The sequence below is a fragment of the Panthera pardus genome, unplaced genomic scaffold (assembly GCF_024362965.1).
Source record: "Panthera pardus isolate Hobbes unplaced genomic scaffold, ASM2436296v1 HiC_scaffold_20, whole genome shotgun sequence".
In the NCBI taxonomy this organism is placed as follows: domain Eukaryota; kingdom Metazoa; phylum Chordata; class Mammalia; order Carnivora; family Felidae; genus Panthera; species Panthera pardus.
In genome coordinates, this window is record NW_026526766.1 from 206,510 (window position 1) to 231,747 (window position 25,238).

Sequence of the window (25,238 nt, forward strand, 5' to 3'; positions counted from 1 at the left end):
CTCCTCTTCCTGTTACACTGATATCATGAGATGCTATTTAATAAACAAAATTTGGTTTCTACAAGAAAGCCAGACATTGAATTAATAGGTTGTGCTCATATTTGGCAATTAAATGGGACTATATATAGTCTGCATGGTTACCTTATTTCTGTTATACAATGACACCAAGTATCACAATGAATTTTTGTTAATGTCTCTACTACTGGATTGCTAGGTCTTGAAAAGCTTTATACTCCTATGAAAACATTTGTATGAAGAATTTTATTCTCCACATACTATTTCAAACAACTTACTCTGAAATTCCATTACTGAGAATTTTTGGATGGAGGAGGAGGGAGGCAATACCTTTTGGTTGTTCCATTTCTTATATGGATTGCATTGTCAATGAAACTACATCACTCTTTGAAAATTAGATAAAATGCTATCAGGGTTAGGGTTAGATTTCTCTGGTCATTCGATATTTTATTATCTATAATCATTCAACACATCTGTTTGGTCGAAGTGTATTCATTAATCAATGGATTATATATCTATCTGTTTTGGCAATTTAGATTGTATTTTATTCTGAGTTTTATCTTCTCCATTTTATGGGTTTTAATAGGGCCAATGGCTTTCAAGTTGGATTATAAGAAACCTTAGGTTTCTACATAGTGTACAATTGGCCATTGGTTTTAATTCAGATCATGTTACTTGTTCATTTCCAGTAAAATTAACATACAGTGTTGTATTAGTTTCAGATGTATATAGTTGTATTTTTATGGAAACAAAAAGCTGAACTTGGGATTACACTCTGACCAAAGGCTCACTAACAGCAAATAAATTATAACCTGATAAGTAATGTCTTAAAGGCAAAGATACTATAATAATCCACTTTGAACATTTAAGGTGTCATGCTCCCCATCATTGTCTTTGAGATTATGAAAGAATAGTAGATTACAGATCACCCTTATTTAATAGATGAGAACACTGTGTCTCACGGATATGAAGTAACTTGGTCAAAGTGACATTGTTTTTAGTGGCTGAACTTTTGAGAATTGGAAAATAATTGGGGCATTGTTTGAGCTTCACAATGGTGTTGTAATCCAGTTTCAAGCAGCTAAGTCAATGTATGAGGGCAAGGACTTCATAAATTCAACAGCAAAAATGTTCTAACAGGAAATGAGAGACAACTTTATTCAGCATTTACTTTCTCTTTTTTTTTTTTGCAAAAGATTTAAAATAAGAATTAATAAGTTTGATTCACTAAGAGAACTGTGGAATACTTTCATAATTTCTTAAAGAATTGTAGTGAAAACGGAGTATCCCAAGATTTCCCAGCCTGTTAGCAGCACAGTGCTACCACATGAACACAAATGCCATGATCTCACAGCTCTGAGCACTTTACCACCAGATGCACCTGCTCACACTGGCATTCCAGGCTAGCCTTCCCACTGTATTCTGAGGCTTCTCTCTGGTGGTGATACTTTTCACTGTGATGTTCTCATGCCCTTTGAGCCCTGGATGCAAGGCCAATGGTGGAGGTTCAGCTTTCTTGTTGCCCGACAGCTCCCAGATGAGATGAATGTTCCTCTTTCACTCCAGGTCAAGGAGGGTCATCTGGGCCACAATCTTCCCAAAGCCTATTGAAACTATATTAATTACATGGAGCTGTTTTGCTCATTACTTATTCAATCTGACATATCCAATTTGTAAGATAATATTAAATTGTGGTCACGAACTCTGGAGTCATTCTACATGTTTGAATCCTGGTACCACCACTTACTGATGGTGTGGCCTTGAGTGCCATAACTAATCTCTCTGCTTCTGTTTTCCTGAATTTTATTTTTATTTTTTAAATAAATGTTTGTTTGTTTGGAGAGAGAGTGTGTGTGCACAAGCTGGGGAAGGACAGAGAGAGAAGGAGAGAGAGAATCCCAAGCAGGCTCCATGCTATCAGCAGAGAGCTGACGTGGGGCTCAAACCTACGAAACGCAGGACCATGACCTGAGCTGCTTAAGACCAAGCAAGACTCAGCTGCCTAACTAACTAGCCACCCAGGCGCCCCTTTCCTGCATTTTAAATGCAGACAATGCCTGCAGGTTTCTCATGATGCACTGACTGTGTATTAAACGGTTAGTACAGGCCTGACATTCAGTTAACTCTCAGTAAATGTGCTTTTATTCTTTCTGTATGTTGACACTGGTATACAATTGTGAATAAGACACAGATTTGTCCTCAAAATACTTCTAGTCCAGTTTATTTGGGTGAGTTGAGTTTATTTCAATTCAACTATTTGTCAATAGATAATAGAAAGTATTTTTCTTAAAAAGGTGAGAAATATAGAAAGAATATATATACAAAGAATATACGCAAAGAAATATAGAAATTACAAATAATTATAATGAGTACAATAAATAAGTAGTGTGCACAAGGTAAAAGGCAGCAGCCACAGAGAAAGAGACCAGGAACTTTAAATTTTATTGTTATGTTAGCCTAAAAGTAAAAATGTCAGTTACTTTACTAGCAAAATGGGTTTATTTAGGAATAGCAGAGAATTGTAATCGTAACATGCAAGCTATAGTAAAACAAAAGGCAAGTCCAATAAACAAAGCAGAGAAATGTGGTTTCATGGAGAATATGGGGTAGGTTGGTTGGGAGGTGTTGTTTTGAATGAAAGTTTATTGAAGAATAGCAAGAATTCAGGGTGAGGAGTTTCTCATTAGCTGAGCTGCAGGGATAGTTAATTTCTTGCAGGAGATGCAGTGAACATCTTTTCCTGTTGGAGCCAGCATTTTGTTTGAAAAGTGCATGCACAGATGGAAGTAAACCCAAAGATAAAGACACTAAATTACCAAGAGATAAGAAGGTATGAATTAAGGCAGTGTGAGTAAGCAGGTGGAGAACGACTTGAGATAGAATAAATAGGACATGATGGTTGCTTGCATGTGTGGGTAGAGAAAGAGAGGTAGGATATTAGAAAGGCTATAAAGTAACATTTGATAATTGATTATGAGGGAGTGGCAAGGAGGAGGAGCTGACCTACATCAGCAATAATTCCCACTTTAGGCATAGAGATTGTATCAAGTGGCAGCCGCACATATTCAGCATGTCAATATGTGAGAGAAGTAGGGCAAGCAGGAAAGTCCTGAAGTTCCTCGCCTTTTGCATAGTTCACACACATTGCAGAATGAACTCTTCATCTACCTGGCTCATTCAAAATTCCATCCTTTCTTATGAAACGTTTGCCTGTTCAATCTGGTTCTGAACCATTTGTGTATGCATGGCAGCCTAACATACTTTTTTCAAAAGGTAAATTACATTTGACTTTAAACCAAATTTACTATATAGAATAGCTCTGTGATGCAAGGAATTGAGAAGATTGAGTAAGGATAGTTCTCCATAAATAAGAGGGGAATGAATAAGGTGAAACCTTTCAAACAACAGACAGATATAAAAACATAGATATGTGTATACATGAGAGGGCCTAGATGCATTGATGCCTCAGTGGCGACAAGCACACTCACCACGCAAATCTTGGGTTTTTTTTTTTTAATTGTTTAAGTCTATTTATTTTGAGAAAGGGGAGGGGCAGAGAGAGGGGGAGAGAGAGAATCCCAAGCAGGCTCTGTGCTGTCAGCTGAGAGCCCAACATGAGGCTTGATCTTACCGATGTGAGATCATGACGTGAGCCAAAATCAAGAGTCAGATGCTCAACGGACTGAGCCACCCAGGTGCCCCCAAACTTGTTTTCTAAGTACCGGTCTCTAATAAAAGGAATTGGAAACAGCTGATTCTAGGGATGGTCTGAGAAAGTACAAGATGAATCTGAAGCATCTTGTAGAGTCAGAAAATAACAAAGTTCTTTTAAAAAAAAGAAAAGTAATTTCTGTAAAGGACATAGGAGAAAACCTGAAAGAGCCCCCAATGGCCAAAGATAGAACAATCTGAACAAAATAATGATAGAATTCTAGGTTGAGGCTGTTTTTCTTCTTTCATTACTCTAAAAATGCTGCTCCACTGTCTCTAGCTTGCATTGTTACTGAGAAAAATATGTCTCATTCTTATTTTTGCTCTTCTGTATGTGATGTGTCTCTTTTGGGAGGCTTCTTTTAAGATTTTCTGTTTTTAACTAGTTTTAAGCAATTTGGTTTTGATGTGCTTTGGTGTAGTTTTCCTCATGTTTCTTGTCCTTAGGGATTATGGAGCCTCTTGGGTCTGTGGGTTTATAGATTTCATCAAATTCATAAAGTTTTGGCCATTATTTCTTCAAATACTTTCTATGCCCCTCCCCATTCTCCTCTGGGGACTCAAATTATATATTAAGCTAGTGTGTGAATCTGGCACACACTGAGGCACTCCACTTCTTTTCCAGTTTTTATTTTCATTCTGTTTCATTTTGTATAGCTTCCATTGCTGTTTTCAAGTTCACTAATGTCTCTGCAAAGGCTAAACTGTTATCTGCAAACAAAGATAACTTCGTCTGTCATTTAGATGTCTTTTATTTCTTTTTCTTGTTGAGTTTCTCTGGCCAGGACTTCTATTATTAAAGAGAGTGGCTAGGTGGGCATCCCTACCTTGTGCCAGATCTTAGGTGGGAAGTTTTCATTTTTTCCCCATTTGTTATGATGTTAGATGAGGGCTTTTTCATATATGACCTTATTGTGTTGAGTTAGGTTCCTTCTATGCCTATTTTGTTAAGTCTTAATGACGAACAATATTGCGTTTTGTCAAATGTTTTCTCTGTATCTGTTTAGGTGATTAGGTGGGTTTTTTCTTTCATTTTGTTTATGTGGTATATTGTGTTTATTGTGTACATTGAACCACCCTTGTGTCCCAGGGATAAATTCCACTGGTCATGTGTATGGTCCTTTTAATGTGCTCTTGAATTTGGCTTGCTAATTTTTATTGAGGATATTTTCATCTGTGTTCATCAGAAATATTGGCCTGTAGTTTTCTTGTGGTGCTTTGGTCTGGTTTGGTATTCAGGTGGTGTGGTTCTCATAAAATGAGATTTGAAGTATTCCCTATTTCATTTTTTTAAACAGTTTAAGAAAGAATGGTATTAATTATTCTTCAAATGTTTGGTAGAATTCACCTATGAAGCCACCTTGTCCTGATTTTTTTTGTTGTTGGAAGACTTTTGATTACTGATTCAACCTCTTTTATTATTGATCTGCTCAGACTTCCTACTTCTGATTCAGCTTTCATAGGTTATATGTTTCTAGGAAGCTATCTATTTCTTCTAGCTTACCAATTTTGGTGGCATATAATTTTTTATAACAGTCTGTTAAGATTTTTTTTTTCTTGAGATTTTTTTTGTAGTTTTGTGTCATATCTATTGGCAACTTGTTTTTTTTTTTTTTTTAATTCTCAAGCTAGTTAACATACAGTGTAACCTTGGCTTCAGGAGTAGAACCCAGTGGTCCATCACTTACATATAACACCCAGCGCTCATCCCAACAAGTGCCCTCCTTAATGCCCATCGCCCATTACCCCACCCCCACCCCCATCAACCCTCAGTTTGTTTTCCGTATTTAAGAGTCTCTTGTGGTTTGCCTCCCTCTGTTTTCATCTTATTTTTCTTTCCCCTCCCCTATGAGCATCTGTTAAGTTTCTCAAATTCCACATATGAATGAAATCATATGACACCTGTCTTTCTCTGACTGACTTATTTCACTTAGTTAGCATCATACCCTCCAATTTCATCCACATTGTTGCAAATTGCAAGATTTTATTTTTTTTAGCACTGAGTAGTATTCCATTGTATACATATACCACATCTTTTTTTAAATTTTTTAATGTTTATTTATTTATTTTTTTTTAATTTTTTTTTCAACGTTTTTAATTTATTTTTGGGACAGAGAGAGACAGAGCATGAACGGGGGAGGGGCAGAGGGAGAGGGAGACACAGACTCGGAAACAGGCTCCAGGCTCCGAGCCATCAGCCCAAAGCCTGACGCGGGGCTCGAACTCACGGACCGCGAGATCGTGACCTGGCTGAAGTCGGTCGCTTAACCGACTGCGCCACCCAGGCGCCCCTAATGTTTATTTTTGAGAGAGAGACAGTGTGAGAAGGGAAGGAGCAGAGAGAGAGGAAGACACAGAATCTGAAGCAGGCTCCAGGTTCTGAGCTGTCAGCACAGAGCCCAACATGGGCTCATGAACTCATGAACTGCAAAAGATCACGACCTAAGCCAAAGTCAGACTTTTAACTGACTGAGCCACCCAGGCACCCCCATATACCACATCTTCTTAATCCATTCATCAGTTGATGGACATTTGGCCTCTTTTCATAATTTGGCTATTGTTGATAGTGCTGCTATTAACATTGAGATGCATTGCCCCTTTGAATCAGCATTTTTTTTTTTTTTTTTTATCCTTTGGATAACTTCCTAGTAGTGCCACTGCTGGGTCATAGGGTAATTTTATTTTTAATTTTTTGAGGAACCTCCATACTGTTTTCCAGGGCGGCTAGACCAGTTTGCATTCTCACCAACAGTGCAATAGGGTTTCCCTTTCTCCACATCCTCACCAACATCTGTTGTTGCCTGAGTTATTAATTTTAGCCATTCTGACTGGTGTGAGGTGGTATCTCATTGTGGTTTTGATTTATATTTCCCTGATGATGAGTGATGTTAAGCATCTTTTCATATGTCTGTTTGCCCTCTTGATGTCTTTTTGGAAAAGTGTCTATTCTGCCCATTTCTTCACTGGATTATTTGGGGGGGGGGTTGACTTTGGTAAGCTCTCTATAAATTTTTGATACTAACTCTTTATCAAATATGTCATTTGCAAATATCTTCTTCCATTCCATCAGTTGCCTTTTAGTTTTGTTGAATATTCTTTTTATTTATAAGCCATCACTATATTGCATCATCTTTCATTTCTGAATTTATTATTTTAGCCTCCTCTTTTTCTTGTCTAGCTTAAAAAATTGTTAATTTTGTTAATCTTTTGTTAATTGACTTAGTCGTTGATTTTTTTCTATTTTTTTCTGCCCTAATATTTATCATTTCCTTCCTAACTTTATGCTTAGTTTGTTCTTTTTCTAGTTTCTTAAGGTGTAAGTTAGATTGTTTATTTGAGGTTTTGTTCTTTTTTTAATGGAGGTGTTTATTGTTATAAACATCCCTCTTAGTGCTGCTTTAGCTTTACTCCATAAGTTTTGGTATAATGTATTTTAATCTTCATTTGTCTTGAGATACTTTTAAAATTCCTTATTGATTTCCTCCTTGACCCAGTGGTTTCAAGAACATGGTGTTTAGTTTCCATGTATTTGTAAAAATTTCCCATTGTCTTGATATTTTTTGGTTCCTAGTTTCATTCCATTGTGGTCAGAAAAGATAATTGGAATGATTTTGATATTCTCAAATTTGTTAAGATTTGTTTTATGATCTAACTTGTGATCTAACCTAAAGAATGTTCTGTGTGTCCGAAAATGTGTATTCTTGGGCTGCTGGGTGGCTGGGTTCTGTTAGATCCATTTAGACATAATGTTGCTCAAGTCATCTCTTTCTTTATTGATTTTTCTGTCTGGATATTCTATCCATTATTGTAAGTGGGGTATTTAATTCCCACTTTTGAGAGAGAGAGACAGAGAGAGACAGAGACAGAGACAGAGGCAGAGACAGAGACAGAGACAGAGTGCGAACAGAGAAGGGGCAGAGAGAGAGGGAGACAAAGAATCCAAAGCAAGCTCCAGGCTCTGAGCCATCAGCACAGAGCCCGACAGGGGCTCCATGAACTCATGAATTGTAAGTTCATGACCTGAGCCAAAGTCAGACACTTAACCAACTGAGGCACCCAGGCGCCTCTCCCCTATTATTTTATGGCTGCCTATTTCTCCTTTCAGGTATATAAAATTTGTTTTTATATATTTAGGTGCTCAGATGTTGAGTGTGTACATAGTTATAATTGTTATATCTTACTACTGAATTGACCATTTCATCCTTATATTATGACCTTGTCTTTAAAGTCAGGTTTTGATTTAAAGTCTATTTTATATGATATAATTTATAACCACCCCTACTTTCTGTCGGTTGCCATTTACATAGATATCTTTTCCCATCCTTTCACTTTCAGCCTAAATCTAAAAGAGTGTCTTGTAGACAACATACTACTGCATCATGCTTTTTTAACCATTCAATCACTCTATGCCTCTTGACTGGTGATGCTAATTCGAATATATTTAAAGTAATTATTGATAAATGAGGACTTAACTATTGCCATTTTGTCTTGTTTTGCAGTTCTTTTGCCTCTCTCTTCCACTCTTGCTGTCTTCCTTCGTTATTGATTTATATTTTAGTGATTTTCTTTGATTCCTTTATCTTTATCTTTTGTGTATTTATTATAGGTTTTTTCTTTGTAGTTAATTTGAGGCTTGCATAGAATAGTCTGTAGTTATAACCCTGTTTTAAATTTCAGTTGCATAACAAAAACTGTACACTTTTATCCTCCCCCACATACATTGTGTTCCTGTACTCAGTTTACTTCATTTTATGTTGTGTATCCATGAACAAATTTTTCTCTTAACCATTAAGTCAGAGTTAAAAGTAATTTATAAACAACCATTACAGTGCAACCATTTGTTGTATATTTACCTTTACCAGTGAGAATTAAGCTTTCATGCTGCTGTTGAGCATGTTTTCATTTCTTTCTTTCTTTTTTGAGAGAGATAGATAGCAATTGCAAGTGGGGGAGAGGGGCTAGGGAGAGAGAGAGAGAATCTTAAGCATGCTCCACGCTCAGCACAGAGCTTGACACAGGGTTCAATTGCATGACCCTGGGATCACAACCTGAGCCAAAATCAAAAGTCAGATTTGCTCAACCAACTGAAGTACCCAGGCACCCTGAAAATGTTTTCACTTTAATTTGAAGGCTCCTTTAAGCATTTCTTGTAAGACAGGTCTAGTGGTGTTAAACTTCCTCAGTTTTTGCTTGTCTAGGAATGTCTTTATCACTCCTTCATTTTCAAAGGAAAATTTTGCTGGATATAGTTATTCTTGGCTGGCAGTTTTTTCTTTTAGTACTTTGAATATATCTTCCCACTCTCCCAGCTTGCAAGGTTTGTGCTGAGAAATCCACTGATAATATTTAAAAAGTTCCTTTAATTGTGATAACTGGCTCTTCTCTTGCTGCTTTCAAAACACTATTTTTGTCACTGATTTTTGAAAGTTTGGTTCTAATGTATCTCTGTGTTTTCTTGTTTTTTATTTTTTTTAATGTTTATTTATTTTTGACAGAGATAGAGAGACAGAGAATGAGCGGTGAAGGGACAGAGAGAGAGGGAGACACAGAACCAAAGCAGGCTCCAGGCTCTGAGCTGTCAGCACAGAGCCCAATGCGGGGCTTGAATTCACAGACCGCGAGATCACGACCTGAGCCAAAGTCACCCCTGTGTTTTCTTCTTTGTATTTATCCTGTTTGGAAACTTTTCAGCCTCCTTAATCTGGATATCTATTTCTCTCCCAAGATTTGGGAAATTTTCAGCCATTATTTCTTCTAGGATATATCGCTATGCCATTATTCATACATTGATTTTGTTGATGTTTCCCCATTAATATTGCAGATTTTCTTCACTGTTTTTCATTTTCCCACTCTGATTGGATACTTTTAAATGATCTTTGAGTTTGAAGACTCTTTCTTCTAAAGTCTGCTGTTGAAGCTACTGTGTTTTTCATTTCATTCAAATGTATTCTTCAGCATCAGAATTTCTATCTTAGTTCTCTTTTATAAGTTCCATCTCTTTGTGGAACTCACTTTACTCATATATTGTTTGCCTGATTTTGTTGAGTTGTCTGTGTTTTTTTGTGTGCTCACGGAACTTCTTTAAAACAGTATTTTGAATTCTTTGTCAGGAAATCCATAGATTTCCACTGGGGACTCTAACTGAAAAATTATTCTCTTTCATTGGTTGTTTCTTTTTCCTTGATTTCCTGTGTGTGTGTGTGTGTGTGTGTGTGTGTGTGTGTGTGTTTCTGATAGCCTTATATTGACAACTGCATTTGAATTAAGTCCCCTCTTCCAGACTTTACAGAAAACTTTACTGGGCAAAGACTTTCACCTACAGCTGGTTTTGAGGGTGCTAGCTAGGTGGGATTTGGCAACTCCAGCTCTGGGAGAGTGCAGCAGTGTGGACTCCTAGCAACTCTGTCAGCTGAGATTAGCATCAGCCAACACTGCAGAGGTCCTTGGCAGCCAAGGCTGCAGGTGAACACGGCACAGCAAGGACGGGTGCAGTCCTCAGTGGCAAAGAATGCTGAGGTTCTCCTGCACTCCTTGTCCACAGCAGGGTTACTTAAAAAAATCTTTGATTTTAAATCTTTGATTTTAGTGTAATGCGATATTAAGCTTACCTCAATCTTAAAATTCAGCTTTAAGACAGCATGATTAATTCATTTAAATGGAGAAAAACCCAACAAAAATATATAGTCAAACTGAATAAACCCTTGTATTCCTCCTCTTAGGAAAAAGAACTGTATTAGTATATTTTGCTCTGACATGGTAATATTGATCATCAACAATTGTTAGAAGGTGAAGGAGGAACAGTAAAATATCTTCCAGACTTTTAAGACCAAAAAATGAAGCAAGCTACTCCATACCATTTACACAGTTTTATTCAGGGTAATGTAGTGACAACAATTTTGGGGTGGCTGGGAATCAGGCAGATGACAATCCAGGTGTTGTGCAGCTATTCTCTGCCAAGTCCAGACCTTAATCCACAGATTTTGCGGACCTAGTTAAAGTGGTGCCATATGTGTACTAGAGGGAAGAAAGGGGAATAAACAAGGTTATCTCTTTCTACTGGTTATCTAAAGTGGTGCCATCTGTGTGCCAGAGGGGAAGGAGAGAAAGAAACTATTTTATTTCTACTAATTATCTAAAGAAATTTAGGGACAATCAGAACAAGCCTTCCTGCCTTCTGGTCAGGGCATATATTAATCTCCAAAGGGCCTGGAATACATATCACTACACCAACATAAACAAGAGGTAGGGCCAGAGATGCAGTCAATGTTGTCAGCATTCCTACCAACATTATAATGGCATCCTTATCTTGTACTTATTTTAAGATTAGTCTTAGTGGAATCACACCGTGTTCTACATATCCTATCAATGTTATAGCAAATTTCAGTGGATGCTATGGTAAATAAAAAATAAACTTTAAAAACCTCCATTGCTCTACTGTGAGTGTAGCTTAAGGAAATGTCCTACAAAATTTTCTGGTTTGGGGACCCAGGTAACAGGAAGTGATACTTTAGCTCATAAATGATATAATCATTATAATCAAATAGCATGGCATCGTGCATATATTTTGCTTTTTGTTTAGAAAACTATTTGTTTAAATTAAGTATTCATCCAGAAAAGTAGGCAAATCATGAATATAAAATTGATTAATTTTCACTAAATGTGCACATCTGTGTACCCAGCATCCAGATCCAGAAAGAGAACATGATCAGCCATATAGAAACCTCTACAATACTGATTACCCTGACTTTGAAAAACAAATTAATTTTTTTTGCATTTTTGAGTTATGTAAAAGGAATCATATTGTCTATATTCTTTTATGTCTGGCTTCTTTTGTTCAACATCATCTTGTGAGGTTCAAAATGCTACTGAGGAAGTTATAATTCATTCATTCTTGCCATTGCTATATGGTATTCCACTGTGGAAACCACCATGATTTAGGAGATCATGCATGTATTTTCTTTTCAAAATAATATACCGACTACATTACATTGTACAAATTCCTTTATGTAAAATAGGGTTTCTCAACCTTAGCACCACTGACATTTTGGACCTCATAATTCTTTGCTGTTAGGGACTATCCTATGCATTGTAGGATGTTTATTAGCATCCCTGGCCTCTTACTAACTGCTTCTCTCCAGGAGCCAATAAAATGACAATAAAAAAGTTTTCCAGAAATTGCCAAATACCCCCTGGGAAGCAGAATTACCCCAGGTTGAGGACCACAGGTTTGAAGAATGGGACAATTTTATAGAACCTTGGGACTTGTATATGTGCCATTAGACAAAGTCTACTGAAAAAAAAAAGTTCCTCTTGTCTTAGCTTAGATTTAAGCATGTGAGCAAATGTGGCCTACTCATAAGTAATGCAACAAATAGCAAAACCTACTATTTCTTTTATTCCTTTAAAATATAAGAGTTTAATTGTTTTTATTTAAATCCCAGTTAGTTAACATATGGTGTAATAGTAGTTTCAGGTTACTTTATAGTGACTCAACACTTCCATACATCACCTGGTGTTCATCCCAAGTACATTTGTTAATCCCCAAGATACAGACTACAGAGAACACGCTGATGGACACCAGGGGGAGGTCGGTGGGAGTATGACAGAAATAGGAGATTGGGGATTAAGGAGTGCTCTTGTTGTGATAACCCAATACTGTTTCAACAAGTGAAAAAGCATCAACAGCACATTAAAAGAAGCAACAAAGTAAAGGCTTTAAGTGTGTGTGAGTGATTATTTTCAAATGTTACTTAACTTTTCCCACAGGCATCAAGAGAATATCCAGAAAGAAACAGAAAATAATTGAGAGCTTTACATTAATCATCTCAACAAATCATCTCAATTATGTCTATGTATAATTACATACTGTGGTGTGGGAGGCCGGACCCCGGTGCCAGGCTGAGACCGGGTCGAGCAACGGCTCCCTGTTGACTCAGCCAACCCGGTGGTTCCCCCTCCCATTCCCCCACTTGCAAAGGCATACGAAAGCCTTGTGAAGACTGAGAAATCTAATTCCTGAAGCCTGTGGTCTGTGGGTGTTGGCAGTAATGTTACCCCCCTTTTTCTACCCCGGGTCAAATAGAAACAAACATGGGAACTGTGTTTTGCTAGCAATCTATCAACAAGGTCTTGCTGTGACCCGTTTAGAAACTTCACAAGGTACACAGAACTAAATGTTTTGGTTGGCAGCGATCATGTGAAACCTGTTTATTCTTAGAATGACCTGACCCATAAGAGTCTTGATATAAAAGATTGTGTACAGCAACAATAAAGCCGTCACTTGGGCCATCAGCCCAGGGGACCCTCCTGTTCCCAAACTGGCTTCTCTTCTCTTTTTTTTCTTACATTCCCCTACCCTCAGGACCCTGATCTCGGTGTTTGTTGCACCGGTTGCAACACTGTGGTTTTTGAAATTAATCATCACAACAATCCCAACAAGGTAGGTATTAATACCCCAAATTTGTTTATGGGTAGAATGAGGATTAGGGAGGTTAAGTAACTTTCTTAAGGCTGCACAAGCAATAAGAGGTGAAGAGATTCCAGCTCAAGTCAGTCTTTCACCTACTACTGTCACCATTTCCTTTAATCTATTTCTTAAGATTTGTGAATTAAAGACCACAGGTTTTTTTAAATATTAAATATCTGATCCACATGCACCTCAACTAAAAATTCCAGCTGAAGTTCTAAATGTTGGCATAGACATACCAGGTAAGAACAAGAGATTGCATCCTCACCCTTGTATATAATTCCTTGGGTTGATACCCATTCTGCTTGTACCTATGAACGTTTCTTTTTTAAGTTTTTTTTATGTGTGAGAGAGAGAGAGAGAGAGAGAGAGAGCATGAGCAAGGGAGGAGCTGAAAGAGAGAGAGAGAGAGAGAGAGAGAGAGAGAGAGAGAGAGAGAATCCCAAGGATACTCCATGCTCATGGGGCTCGATCTCACAACAGTGAGATCATAACCTGAGCTGAAATTAAGAGTCTGATGCTGAACTGACTGAGCCACCCAGGAGCCCCCTATGAACATTCTGCCTTCCAAAACATGATTAGCAACATACAATATACTGTATGAGTCCAGTAAAATTAAGTAGGAAAGACTTCCAATCCATACTAGGGGGCCTTCTTTCCTAAATACACCCTGTTTGAAACAGTATTATCCTGTTTTAATTTCTTCTACAAGCATTTATAGAGCATTTCCTCTGTTCTGGGCACCAAGCCAGGCCATGGGACTACAAAGACAAATGAGAGAAGTTTCTTTTTCTAAAGAAGTGTATGGTAAGCAGAATTCCAAAATGGTCCTCAAGATTCCTGTATTCTGGTGTGCAAACCCCCCCACTTGAGTCCAGGCAGGACCAGTGAATCTAATGAGATATCACTTCTGTGATTAGGCTACTAATAATCAGTTGACTTTGAGTTAATCAAAAGGAAGGCTGTCCTGGATGGCCCTGACCTACTCAAGTGAGCTCCTTAAAAGATGAAGTATCAGAGAAGTGTGAAGGAGCAAACTGTCGTGGATAGGACCACTTAGCAAGTATCTGAGAGCAGCTTCTACATGATGAGAGCAGGAGCTAATAGCCAGCAAGAACATGGGACCCATAGTCACAGGACCACAAGGAAATGAATTCTAGCAATAACTTGAGAGAGCTTGGAAGCAGATCCTTATGTAGTTCAGCTTCCATATGAGTATGTGGTCAGATGACATCTTGATTTTATCCTTGTGAGACCCTCAGCAAAGCCAGTTAAAGTCTGCCAGATTCTTGACCCACAGACACTGAGATAATTCATTGGTGCTCACTTAAGTTGCTACATTTGTAGTAATTTGCTATGTAGCTATAGGAAAGTAACAAAAAAGTGCATAATTCATATTTTTTTAGATTGGGAAATTGGTCAGTTTTCTTCTTCTGATTATAAAAGTATACTAAAATATAGTCCCAAATCAGAAATTTATACGAAAAATATTCTTAGTTCTAAAGCCAATCATTATTAAAGAAGTACTTTAATTTTTTTAAGTTTATTTATTTATTTTGAGAGAGAGAGGAGCGGGCGCGACAGAGAGCGAGGAGGAGAGGGGGCGGGAAGAGGGAGAGAGAGAGAGAGAGAAAATCCCTGCACTCTTGTCAGCACAGAGCCTGGTGCAGGGCTTGAACTCACAAACCATGAGATCATGACCTGAGTGGAAATAAAGAGTTGGACACTTAACCAACTGAGCCAGCCAGATGCCCCATTCTTTTTTAAATTAATGTTTTTAAAAATATCAAACATATTATTGTTTTACGATCTTTCTATGCTACACTATTGTATGCATATTTCATGTTCATGTGCGTCTTTAAAAATCAGTAAAGAAAAAAGCAGCACTTCCCAAACTGTGTCCTACACATCTTCAATATACTAATCAGTGTTTCAAGAATAAAAATGTTTGAGGAACACTTCTTACTATATTTTCTCATTAGAAAAATCATGATATGGGGTGCCTGGGTGGCTCAGTCAGTTGAGTGTCCGACTTCGGCTCAGCTCATGATCTCATAGTTTGTGGGTTCAAGCCCTGCATCAGGCTCTGTGCTGACAGCTCAGAGCCTGGAGCCTGCTTCAGATTCTGTGGTTCTCTCTCTCTCTCTCTCTCTCTCTCTCTCTCTCTCTGCCCCTCCCCCACTCATGCTCTGCCTCTCTCTGTCTCAAAAATAAAATAAACATTTAAAAAAATGAAAAAAAGAAAAAAAAACAAAAAAACAAAAGGAGAGGTGCCCAGGTGGCTCAGTCAGTTAAGCATTTAACTCTTGGTTTTGGCTCAGGTCATGATCTCACAGTTCGTGGGTTTGAGCCCCATATCAGACTCTGTGCTGACAGCATGGAGCCTGCTTGGGATTTCTCTCTCCCTCTCTCTCTCTGCCCCTCCACAGCTCTCTCTCTCTCAAAAAATAAACATAAAAATGTTTTAAAAATAAATAAAACTAGAGGAAATCTGGCAACAAAAAAGAAAACATTTTAATTTTGTAATTATTTAACACATAGTTATTTCCTACCAGGGGAACACTCTTCCTCTTGCATACCTATTAACATCCTGAGAAGCATCTTTTCATTAATAATATGAATTCAAACAATTGAAGATATCTAAACCACTCTTGGATGAAACAAGGTAACACGCATCTTTCCATGAGCACTATTACTTTCTTAGAGCCTAGGATGTTGGATTAAATTATGTGGACTCCCAGGTCTTTTTTTTTTTAATTTTTAAAAATATTTATTTTTGAGAGAGAGAGAGAGAGAGAGAGAGAGACAGAGAGACAGAGAGACAGAGTGTGAGTGGGGGAGGGGCAGAGAGAGAGGGAGACACAGTAATCTGAAACAGGCTCCAGACTCTGAGCTGTCAGCACAGAGTCTGACGTGGGGCTCAACCTGGGGAACAGTGAGATCATGACCTGAGCCAAAATTGGATGCTTAACCTACTGAACCACCAAGGTGTCCCTGGATTCCCAGGTCTTTGACCTTGATCAGTGCTGAATCAATTAAGAGGTAAGGATAAGGGTCTATTTAAATCCTATGGTATAACTGTTAACATAATGCAATTACACAATTCACCTCTTAAAAATTACTTTTATGACTGTCCAGATCAAGGGACCACCTCACAGTGCTTTCATCAAATACTACTTACAGTGGTATATTTCTGCCAATGCATTTCAACTGGGATTTTAACAAATTGGTATGCATTTGGAGGATAATCAGGAAAGATGACAGGTTTATTTTGACATTTTAAGCAATTGCAATTAGACATTTTTATATACACAAAGCAGGCAGAGGCAGGAGGAAAGCATGGCTGAAAGAGGCAAGCAGTCTTTAGCTCAATGAAAGGATAATGAGAGCTATCCATAAGTGAACTGGGTGTGTTTAACACATCTCTTCTCTGGCTATGTTTAAGTAGAAGTTAGATGACAACCTGGCTAAGATATTGTTGGGAAATTTCTTAGTCTCAATTCAATGCTGGTGACTTCTAAAATTCGATCAGTCTCCTATTGTGAACTAAAGTGTCTTTAATCAAGGCCGAGTAGCAGTACAGTCCCTGCATTAGGGGGCAATCACGTTGATTGCTTGAGATTAAGAAAACAACAGTGTTCTTTCAGGAAAAGCCAATTTTGGACATCAATGTGCTTTGGGAAGCACAGTCTGAACAGTCTCTGTAGGTCAAGTGCTACAGACTGAATTGTGTCCTCCCAAAAATGTGAATGTTGAAGCCCAAACCTCCAATGTGATGGTATTTGGACATAGGGTCTTTGAGAGGTGGTGAGTTTTAGATGAGATCATGAAGGCAGGGTGTTCATGATGAGATCAATGACCTTATAAGAGAAACCAAAGAGCTTGTCCTTGTGAGGACACAGTAAGGAGGCCATCTCTAAGCCGGGGGAAAAAAGCTCTCATCAGAACGTGACTGTTAAGTCATCCAGTCTGTGGTATTTGTTATGCTGCCTGAGCTAAGACACCAAGGGTATACTAGCTCAAGGCCTGGGAGGGACCTAAGCCAGTTTATACAGTATGTCAGAGCAGACAAAAATATTTAGGATTGTGCATTAACTGTTTGGAACTTTAAAAATAAACTTTAAAAATAAAACTGCCAGTTACTTTACCAGCAAAGATGGGTTTATTCAGAAATATCAACGAATTGCAATTCAGGGCAAGGAAGCAAGCTACTGGCAAAACCATAGACAAGCCCCAAGAACAAAGGAGAGGAATGTTCTCTTGCAGAGAAAGTTGGGAAAGCTATTACAAACAAAAAGTTCGTTTGAGTAAACGAGGAGTTTGAAGTATAATGGCTTTTCATTGGAGCTTGGGAGAGAAGAACCTTTCTTCCTCCTGCTGGGACAATAACTAGTAGCTAAAGCACCGCGGATTTGCAATTGGGTCTCTTCTTGTTGGGTCTACAGTTGACCCAAGGGATAGGGCATGAGAGCTCCCCCTTCCGGTTTCCTTTTATTAATTCTCACGGTAATAACACAAGATGTAAATCAGTAGTGGACTGATGGCACTTACTTCATTCTCGGTTAAGTCCATCTGGGTCTAATGAGGAGGAAGACACGAGGCCTTCAGGGTTTCAAGGTACTCGTCTCCTCTCAAGGAGGCACTGAATGAATGCTGAACTATCTAAGCAGGAGAAAGTGTATCGTGTATCAGTACTCCAAATTGTGCAGCTCACAAGGTCTCTGAGTGGCCAGTGATGACGATATTAGCATTTATGAAGCCCGGATTCGTGTTCACTTTCCCTAGATATTCCATACGCTAAGTTCTGTGCTGCTGAGTAACCCGTGCATAACCCGCCGTGCTGGAGCCATCAGTGGCCCGAGACTGGACCAGGGGCCCTCCCGTTTCCTAACACCGTCCTTTCCCCGCACCCCACAGCCTGACTGGGCTCGCCCTCAGCTTGTTCGGATTTCGCAGAGGAACAGACTGCCTGGTCACAGTACATATAGCGCTTTCCCAGTTCTGGACTCCAGACTGGAGAGGGGTGTCCTTCCGCGTCAGGATGTGTCCATTTCTGTGCCTGAAGAGGACACCAGGAGCCGTTCCACAAGCGCCGAAATTACAAAACAGTCGCCCATCTAAGTCACTTCCCCAGACTGGACAGTGTTTCCGGAAACAGCACGGCCGCGAGGCCGTGGGAGATGACATACTTCCGGCGGGCGGCCGCGTGAGCACGCCCCGGCGGCCTCGGAGGCGTGGAGGTGGGGCCTGAGGTGGGCGGGGCGCTGCCGGAGGCCTCCGGCGCGGGCGCCCAGCTCCAGGCGGGAGCTGGGGCGCGGGGCGGGGCCTTGTGACCGTCCGGGGCCGCCCCTGACGCCGCTGGCCGCTGCGAGAGTCGCGGTCGTTGCGGCGGGTGCGACCGGCGGCCTCTGCAGTTGCGCTCCCGGCCTCGCCTCCTTGGTGGCTCCGGCCTCAGCCGCCCTTACAGCCCTCGGCGTCGCCGCTGGCGCCGCCACCCGACCCGCAGGCCGCCGCGGGCCACGGAGCCCATGAGGGCGCGGGCCCCGCCGCCGCGTCCGCGGCGTCGTCGTCGTCCCGGAGCACCCCGAGCCGGCGCGGGCATGGCCGCGGCATGAGCGCGGAGCCGCCGCCGGAGCCGGAGGACGCGGCGGCGTCGGAGCCCGCGGCGGGAGCCATGCCAGAGAAGCGCCCGGGCGCGCAGGCCGCCGGCGGCCTCTCGGTGAGCGCGGGTGCGGCCCAGGGAGCCTGGGCGGGGCCGGGGTGCGGAGCCCGGGTATGAGGGTGGGGGGGGGGGGGTGTACGTGGACAGGCCGCGTGGGCCCCGGCTCTCGGGCAGCCCGTCCTTTCCGGGGCCACTCCTGCGCCTCGCGGGACAAACCTTCAGGTGGTTTGTTGTCTCGGGAAGCACTGTGCGCGGGGCCCCGAGGAGAAGTGGTTTAGTCCTTTCGGGAACTTCCAGACGTGTGGCAGGCGGTTCCACTTCCGTGGTGCAGTTCCCGGCCCGGCCTCCTCGGGCGTGTGCGGGCCTGTCGGCCGGGAACGCTCGGGCCGCTCTCCCTCCGGGTTTCCGCCGGGTTCCCGCCGGGTTCGGGTGGCCGCCGGGGCGCTGATTTCATAGGCCCGGGTTCGGCAGAGCCCGCTGGCTCAGAGGCGCCTCCGGTTCGTTATGGGGGAGTAGAAAACATAGAGCTCCAGTCTTCCTTAAAGACCCTGGGTTTTTCTGCTCTATTCAGGACAGGAAATACAGAAACGTTACAGGGTAACACCAAGGAAACGTTTTGCCAAAGAAAACCAGAAATTTTAGGAAAGTTAAATGTATGCGGTCGACTTTTTTTTTTTTTCTTTTTTACAAATTTTGCTTTACAGATTTTTAGCTTACATACCTATATTTGCTTTTAGGAGACGCTAGATGAATATTACTTGGTGATACGAGTCTGCATTAACAGAATTGGGAGGAGGGGGAAGTAGAATGGAGCCCGAAGAGCTGGTTCTGGTACTGGTCCTGTGAGAACGGTGTGCCCTGCCACTCGGTGCCTCATCCATAAAAGGAGAGGAGGGCTTAGTAGTAGTGTTGAAGGGCCCTCCTTGCTCAAGTGAGTTCTCATTTTTGAAAAAGCGTTAAGGGTTCCTCATTTCAAAGACAAGATGTCTGGAAAGGGAGGTTTATTTCATGGTGAGAGGAAATTCCGGAGAATTGGTTTTTCTCGTTTTGTTTCTGATTATTTAAAAAGGAGACCTCATATTCCTGCCCCTCAACTGAGCCAAACCGCCGGGTCCTCCTGGGTCTGCATGGACAGACCATAATTACTCATCAGCCACCAAGCTAGTAACACGGGAAACAGCTTCCCTCATCCGTTGCTGTACTTAAGGACACCCAGTACTTTGCCAAGTGTAGCTAATTTTACCAGGCGAAGATTTTAGGTTGTTGGCTTCCTCTGCATCCCTCTGGTTCAGTTCCTCAGCGTTTTTGACTTAGCGTTTGACTTCTCTCTCGGGACCCTTGCTAACCTCACCATCAGTTCTTGGTTGATTAGTGTCATAATTACTGCTGTCCTTAAGTTTTTTCATTGGTTCTCCTTGGCTTTTTGGATAAAAATAAATAACCCAGCAGGTTGAAGCGTTGTAGCATAGTGATTAAGTGAGCATGCTCAGAATCCCAGTCCCCACCTTTTGTTACCTGCACAAGTTACATAACATCTCCGAATTAATAATAGTATTTACCTCAGAGGATTGCTAGGGTTACTGCAACCTTGTACCTAGTAAGTTCTCAATAAATATTGGCTGTTACTGTTCCTCAATATTTTCAGCATGAATGGTCAGAATGTATACGTGATTCCTGACAAGTCATTTACTAAAAATTAAACCTGATGATTTGGGGGTGCCTGGGTGGCTCAGTCGGTTGAGTGTCCGACTCTTGATTTTGGCTCAGGTCATGCTTTTACGTTCGTGGGTTTGAGCCCTGTGTGGGGTTCCGTGCTGACAGTGCAGAGCCTGCTTGGGATTCTCCCTCCCTCTCTCTGTGTCCCTCCCCTGCTCTCTCTCTCTCTCTCTCTCTAAATAAACTTAAAAAAAAAAAGTTGATAATTTTATATGCTTAGAGCTGGAACTTTTGAAGGATGTTTACTCAAAGAAGTTTACTCAAGGAAACCTAGACTCTATTCCCTGGTTCCTTCTCCTGTGGGACCCTGATGCTAACCTGCTAATTTGGGCACAGACAGATTGCTACCCAGTCTTTCCTGGTCTCTGAGGGTGCATGGACTCCGTATTGATAAACTGCAGTGAATACTGACAGTGAATTTTCTTGATACTTACTGTACTTAGTGAGATTAGCATGGGCAGGTGGCAGAGTTCAGACACTGGTGCTCGTTTGGAATGTGTGGTGGCTGGGAAAGCAAGTGAATGCCTTTGTAATTTTTATTTTTATTTTTATTTTTTTTTTAACGTTTATTTATTTTTGAGACAGAGAGAGACAGAGCATGAACGGGGGAGGGTCACAGAGAGAGGGAGACACAGAATCTGAAGCAGCTACAGGCTCTGAGCTGTCAGCTCAGAGCCCGACGCGGGGCTCGAACTCACGGAGTGTGAGATCGTGACCTGAGCCGAAGTCGGCCGCTCAACCGACTGAGCCACCCAGGCGCCCCGTGAATACCTTTAAATGTTCATGTTGTATGCTGGGACCACAAATTATGCATCTTTCTGCTTACCTTTCTGTCTAGTATCATTTCCACATGCTACGTTCTGCAGCTGGGCCTGGAGCCTGACTGTGAGATCATGACCTGAGCCGAAATTGAGTCTGATGCTTAACAGACTGAACCACCCAGATGCCCCTGCTTGACTTTTTAATACAATAGTTTTGTATTTGTTTATCTTTTAAAAATAGTTTCATTGAAATATAATTGACATAGTAACAACTGTATATGTTTATACAGGTTTGTATTTTGACATGTGTATACACTTGTGGAATCATTACCACAATCAAGACAGTGAATATATCCATCACTCCCAGAAGTTTCCTTGTGCCCATTTTATATCTTCTCTCCACCTACTTCACAGGCAAACATTTATCTACTTACTGTCAGTATATATTACTGTTAATTTTCTAGCATATACTCTTTTTGCTTTGGCTTTTTTTTTTTTTTAAACTCAGCATGAGTTGAGATTTATCCATGTTGTATAAATCAGTGCATTCCTTTTTGTTGCTGAGTAGTATTCCATTGTATGGACATACCATACCACAATTTGTTTATCCATTCAGCTGTTGATGAACATTTGCTTCATCACTAAGGCTTGGCAGTACAAATAAAGTTGCTCTGAGCGTTTGTGTACCAGTCTTTGTATGGGATATACTTTTAAGTAAATACTTAGAGTGCAGTGGCTAAATCATATGGTAGGTGTATTGTTTAACTTTTAAAGAAAACTGCCAAACCATTCTCTAAAGTTATTTTACAGTTTTACGTTGTCACTAGCACTATGACAGTTCCACTTCATCTACATCCTCAACACTTGGTCAATTTTAGCCCTTGTAATAGATCTGTATTTTAATTGTTTTATTTTGTTTTTAATTTGCTTGTCCCTCTGGCTAATGATATTCAACATCTTTCCATAAACTTATTTGTCATCTTTATATCCTCTTGGTGAAGCGTCTGTTCGAGTCTTTTGCCTATTTTTATTGTTAGGTTGTTTACCTTATAATTGATTTTTGAGAGTACTTCATAGATTTAGGATGTAAGTCCTTTATCAGATATATGCTTTGCAAATATTTTCTTTAAAAAAACTTCTTTTTTTAATGTTTATTTATTTTTGAGACAGAGAAAGAGCATGAACGGGGAAGGATCAGAGAGAGGGAGACACAGAATCTGAAGCAGGCTCCAGGCTCCGAGCTGTCAGCACAGAGCCCGACGCGAGGCCCAAACTCTCGGACCATGAGATCATGACCTGAGCCAAAGTCAGATGCCCAATCGAGTGAGCCACCCAGGCGCCCCACAAATATTTTCTTTTAAGCTGTGCTTTTAGAAGAACAGAGTGTTTGGGGCGCCTGGGTGGCTCAGTCAGTTAAGCATCCGACTTTGGCTCAGGTCATGATTTCGCGGTTTGTGAGTTTGAGCCCATAGTCCCACTCTGTTGACAGCTTTGGGCCTGGAGCCTGCTTAGGATTCTGTGTCTCCCTCGTCTCTCTGCCCCTCCCCTGCTTGCGCGCGCTCGCTCTCTCTCTCTCTCTCTCTCTCAAAAATTAACATTAAAAAAATTTTTAGAAGAGCAGAATGTTTAATTTTGATGAAATTTATCAATTTGTTCTTTTATGGATTGGTTTTGGTTTATATCTAAGAAATGCTTGCCTAACTCAATATCACAAGGATTTCCTTCAGTTTTTAGAAGCTTTTTAGATTTTACAATTAGTTTTATGACCATTTTGAATTATTTTTTAATATGGTGCAAAGTATGGATGGAAGTTCTCTTTTTGTGTATGGATAACTGTTGCATCATTTGTTGAAAAGACTTTCTTATTCACTAAAGTTGCACTTTAGTCAAAATTCAGTTATTCATATATGTCAGTCTATTCTGTATTCTGTTTTATCTGTAAATCAATACTGCTTAATCTGTATTATTAGAGGTATATATTAATACTTGAAACAAGTACTGTTAGGCTTCCACACTTGTTCTCTTTTAAAATTGTTTGCCTATTCTATGTCCTTTGCATTTTAGAATTCTGGAATCAGATTTTCAATTTTTACAAACAAACCCTGCTTATATTTTCATTGGGATTGTGTTGATTCTGAAAATGAGTTTAGGAAGAATTGAAAACATTGAATCTTCTCATTCATGAAAGAGGTATCCCTCCATTTATTTTAGATCTTTAAAATTTCCCACCTGTGTTTTGGAGTTTTCAGCGTACAGGCCTTTCACATCATTTGTCAGAGTATACCCCATTTCAAATTTTTTGATGCTGTTGTACAATAGTGTAAATATTAAATATGTAAATTCTTAAAAATTCAAATTCATAATTGTTGCCAATATATAGAAACACAGTGGCTTCAAGAAATTCTTGGGGCGCCTGGGTGGCGCAGTCGGTTAAGTGTCCGACTTCAGCCAGGTCACGATCTCGCGGTCCGTGAGTTCGAGCCCCGCGTCGGGCTCTGGGCTGATGGCTCGGAGCCTGGAGCCTGTTTCCGATTCTGTGTCTCCCTCTCTCTCTGCCCCTCCCCCGTTCATGCTCTGTCTCTCTCTGTCCCAAAAATAAATTAAAAAAGTTGGAAAAAAAAAAAAAAAAAGAAAGAAATTCTTAACATTGCAATATAATACATATATCATAAAATTGACCATTTCAACCGTTTTTAATTGTGCAGCTTAGTAGTGTTAAATGTATTTACGTTATTGTGAAACCAATCTCTAGAACTTTTTCAGTTTGTAAAACGAAACCTCTATATCCATTAAATAGCATTTACCCTGTCCCTCATTCCCTAATAACCATCTTTCTGCTTTCAGTTTCTATAAGTCTGACTACTCTAGATACCTCATATAAGTGGAATCCTACACTGTATTTTTGTGACATTCAGCATAATGACCTCAATGTTGTTGTTGTTGACACATGTCGAAACATGTTGTCTTCAGGATTGCTGAAGGCATGTGTGGTATGTCTTGGAATTTCCTTCAAGATGGAATAATACTCTGTTTTATGTATATGCCACATTTTGTTTCTCCATTTATCTGTTGAGTATTTCATTGCTTCTGTTGTTTTGGCTATTGTGAATAATGCTTCTGTGAACATGATTGTACAAATATTTCTTTAAGACCCTGCTTTCAAATCTTTTGTATATCTATCCAGAAGTGGAATTATTAAATCATTGGGTAATTCCATTTTTAAGTTTTGAGGCACTGCCATGCTGTTTCCCATCGTAGTTGCACCATTTTAAATTCCCACCAGAAGTCTTTGCTCAATTTTAAATTGGACTGTTACTTTGAGTTGTAGAGGTTCTTGATGTATTCTGAATATTACCTTCTTTTCAGATACATGCATTACAAATATCTTCTCCATAGGTTGCCTTTTCACTCTGTTGATTGTATCCTTTGACGTGTGGAAGTTTTAAATTTTGGTAACATTCAATTTAATCTGTTTTTACTTTTGTTGCCTTTGTCTTTTGGTGTCTTATTCAAGATCTCGTCAAATCCAATGTTACAGAGCTTTTCCCCTATGTTGTTTTGTGAGAGTTTTATGTCATACACTTAGTTAGGGTTTTGGTTCATTTTAAAAGTTTGTGGTTTTGACAAAGCCCAATATCTACTTTTTTCTTTTGTTGCTTGTTACTGTTGCTGCTTTGGAGTCATGTCTAAGAATCCATGATTAAATCCAAGATTTAGCTCTGTGTTTTCTTCCTAGTTTTGTGGTTTTAGCTTAGATCATTTATCTGGTTTGGGTTCTCTATATGGTGTGAGGTAGGGTTTCAGATTCATTCTTTATATGTGGAAATTCAGTGGTCTCAGCACCATTTGTTGAAGAAACTGTGCTTTTGTTTTGAGTGGATTTGGCACTCCTGCCAAAAATCAGCAG

General features: G+C 40.1%; 2 protein-coding genes across 5 annotated transcripts in view; one reads left to right on the forward strand and one right to left on the reverse strand.

The window, feature by feature from the left end:
• Positions 1-18,439, reverse strand: part of LOC109257893 (uncharacterized) — a 46,184-nt gene extending 27,745 nt beyond the window's left edge. For all 3 annotated transcript variants that reach the window (XR_002076130.2, XM_019434301.2, XM_019434300.2), the window contains exon 1: positions 17,744-18,439. Coding sequence is in view for 2 of the 3 variants with exons in the window: in XM_019434301.2 (XP_019289846.2) it covers positions 17,744-17,764 (21 nt within the window). In the remaining variant the exon portion in view is untranslated. The remainder of the gene's footprint in view (positions 1-17,743) is intronic.
• Positions 18,440-18,556: 117 nt separating this feature from the next.
• MFSD14B (major facilitator superfamily domain containing 14B) overlaps positions 18,557-25,238 on the forward strand; it is a 73,824-nt gene continuing 67,142 nt past the window's right edge. Inside the window, exon 1 of one of the 2 annotated variants that reach the window (XM_019434299.2) lies at positions 18,557-18,911. In XM_019434299.2, the coding sequence (XP_019289844.1) occupies positions 18,804-18,911 (108 nt within the window). In that variant the 5' untranslated portion in view covers positions 18,557-18,803. The remainder of the gene's footprint in view (positions 18,912-25,238) is intronic. The other variant, XM_019434298.2, reaches the window with a different exon arrangement.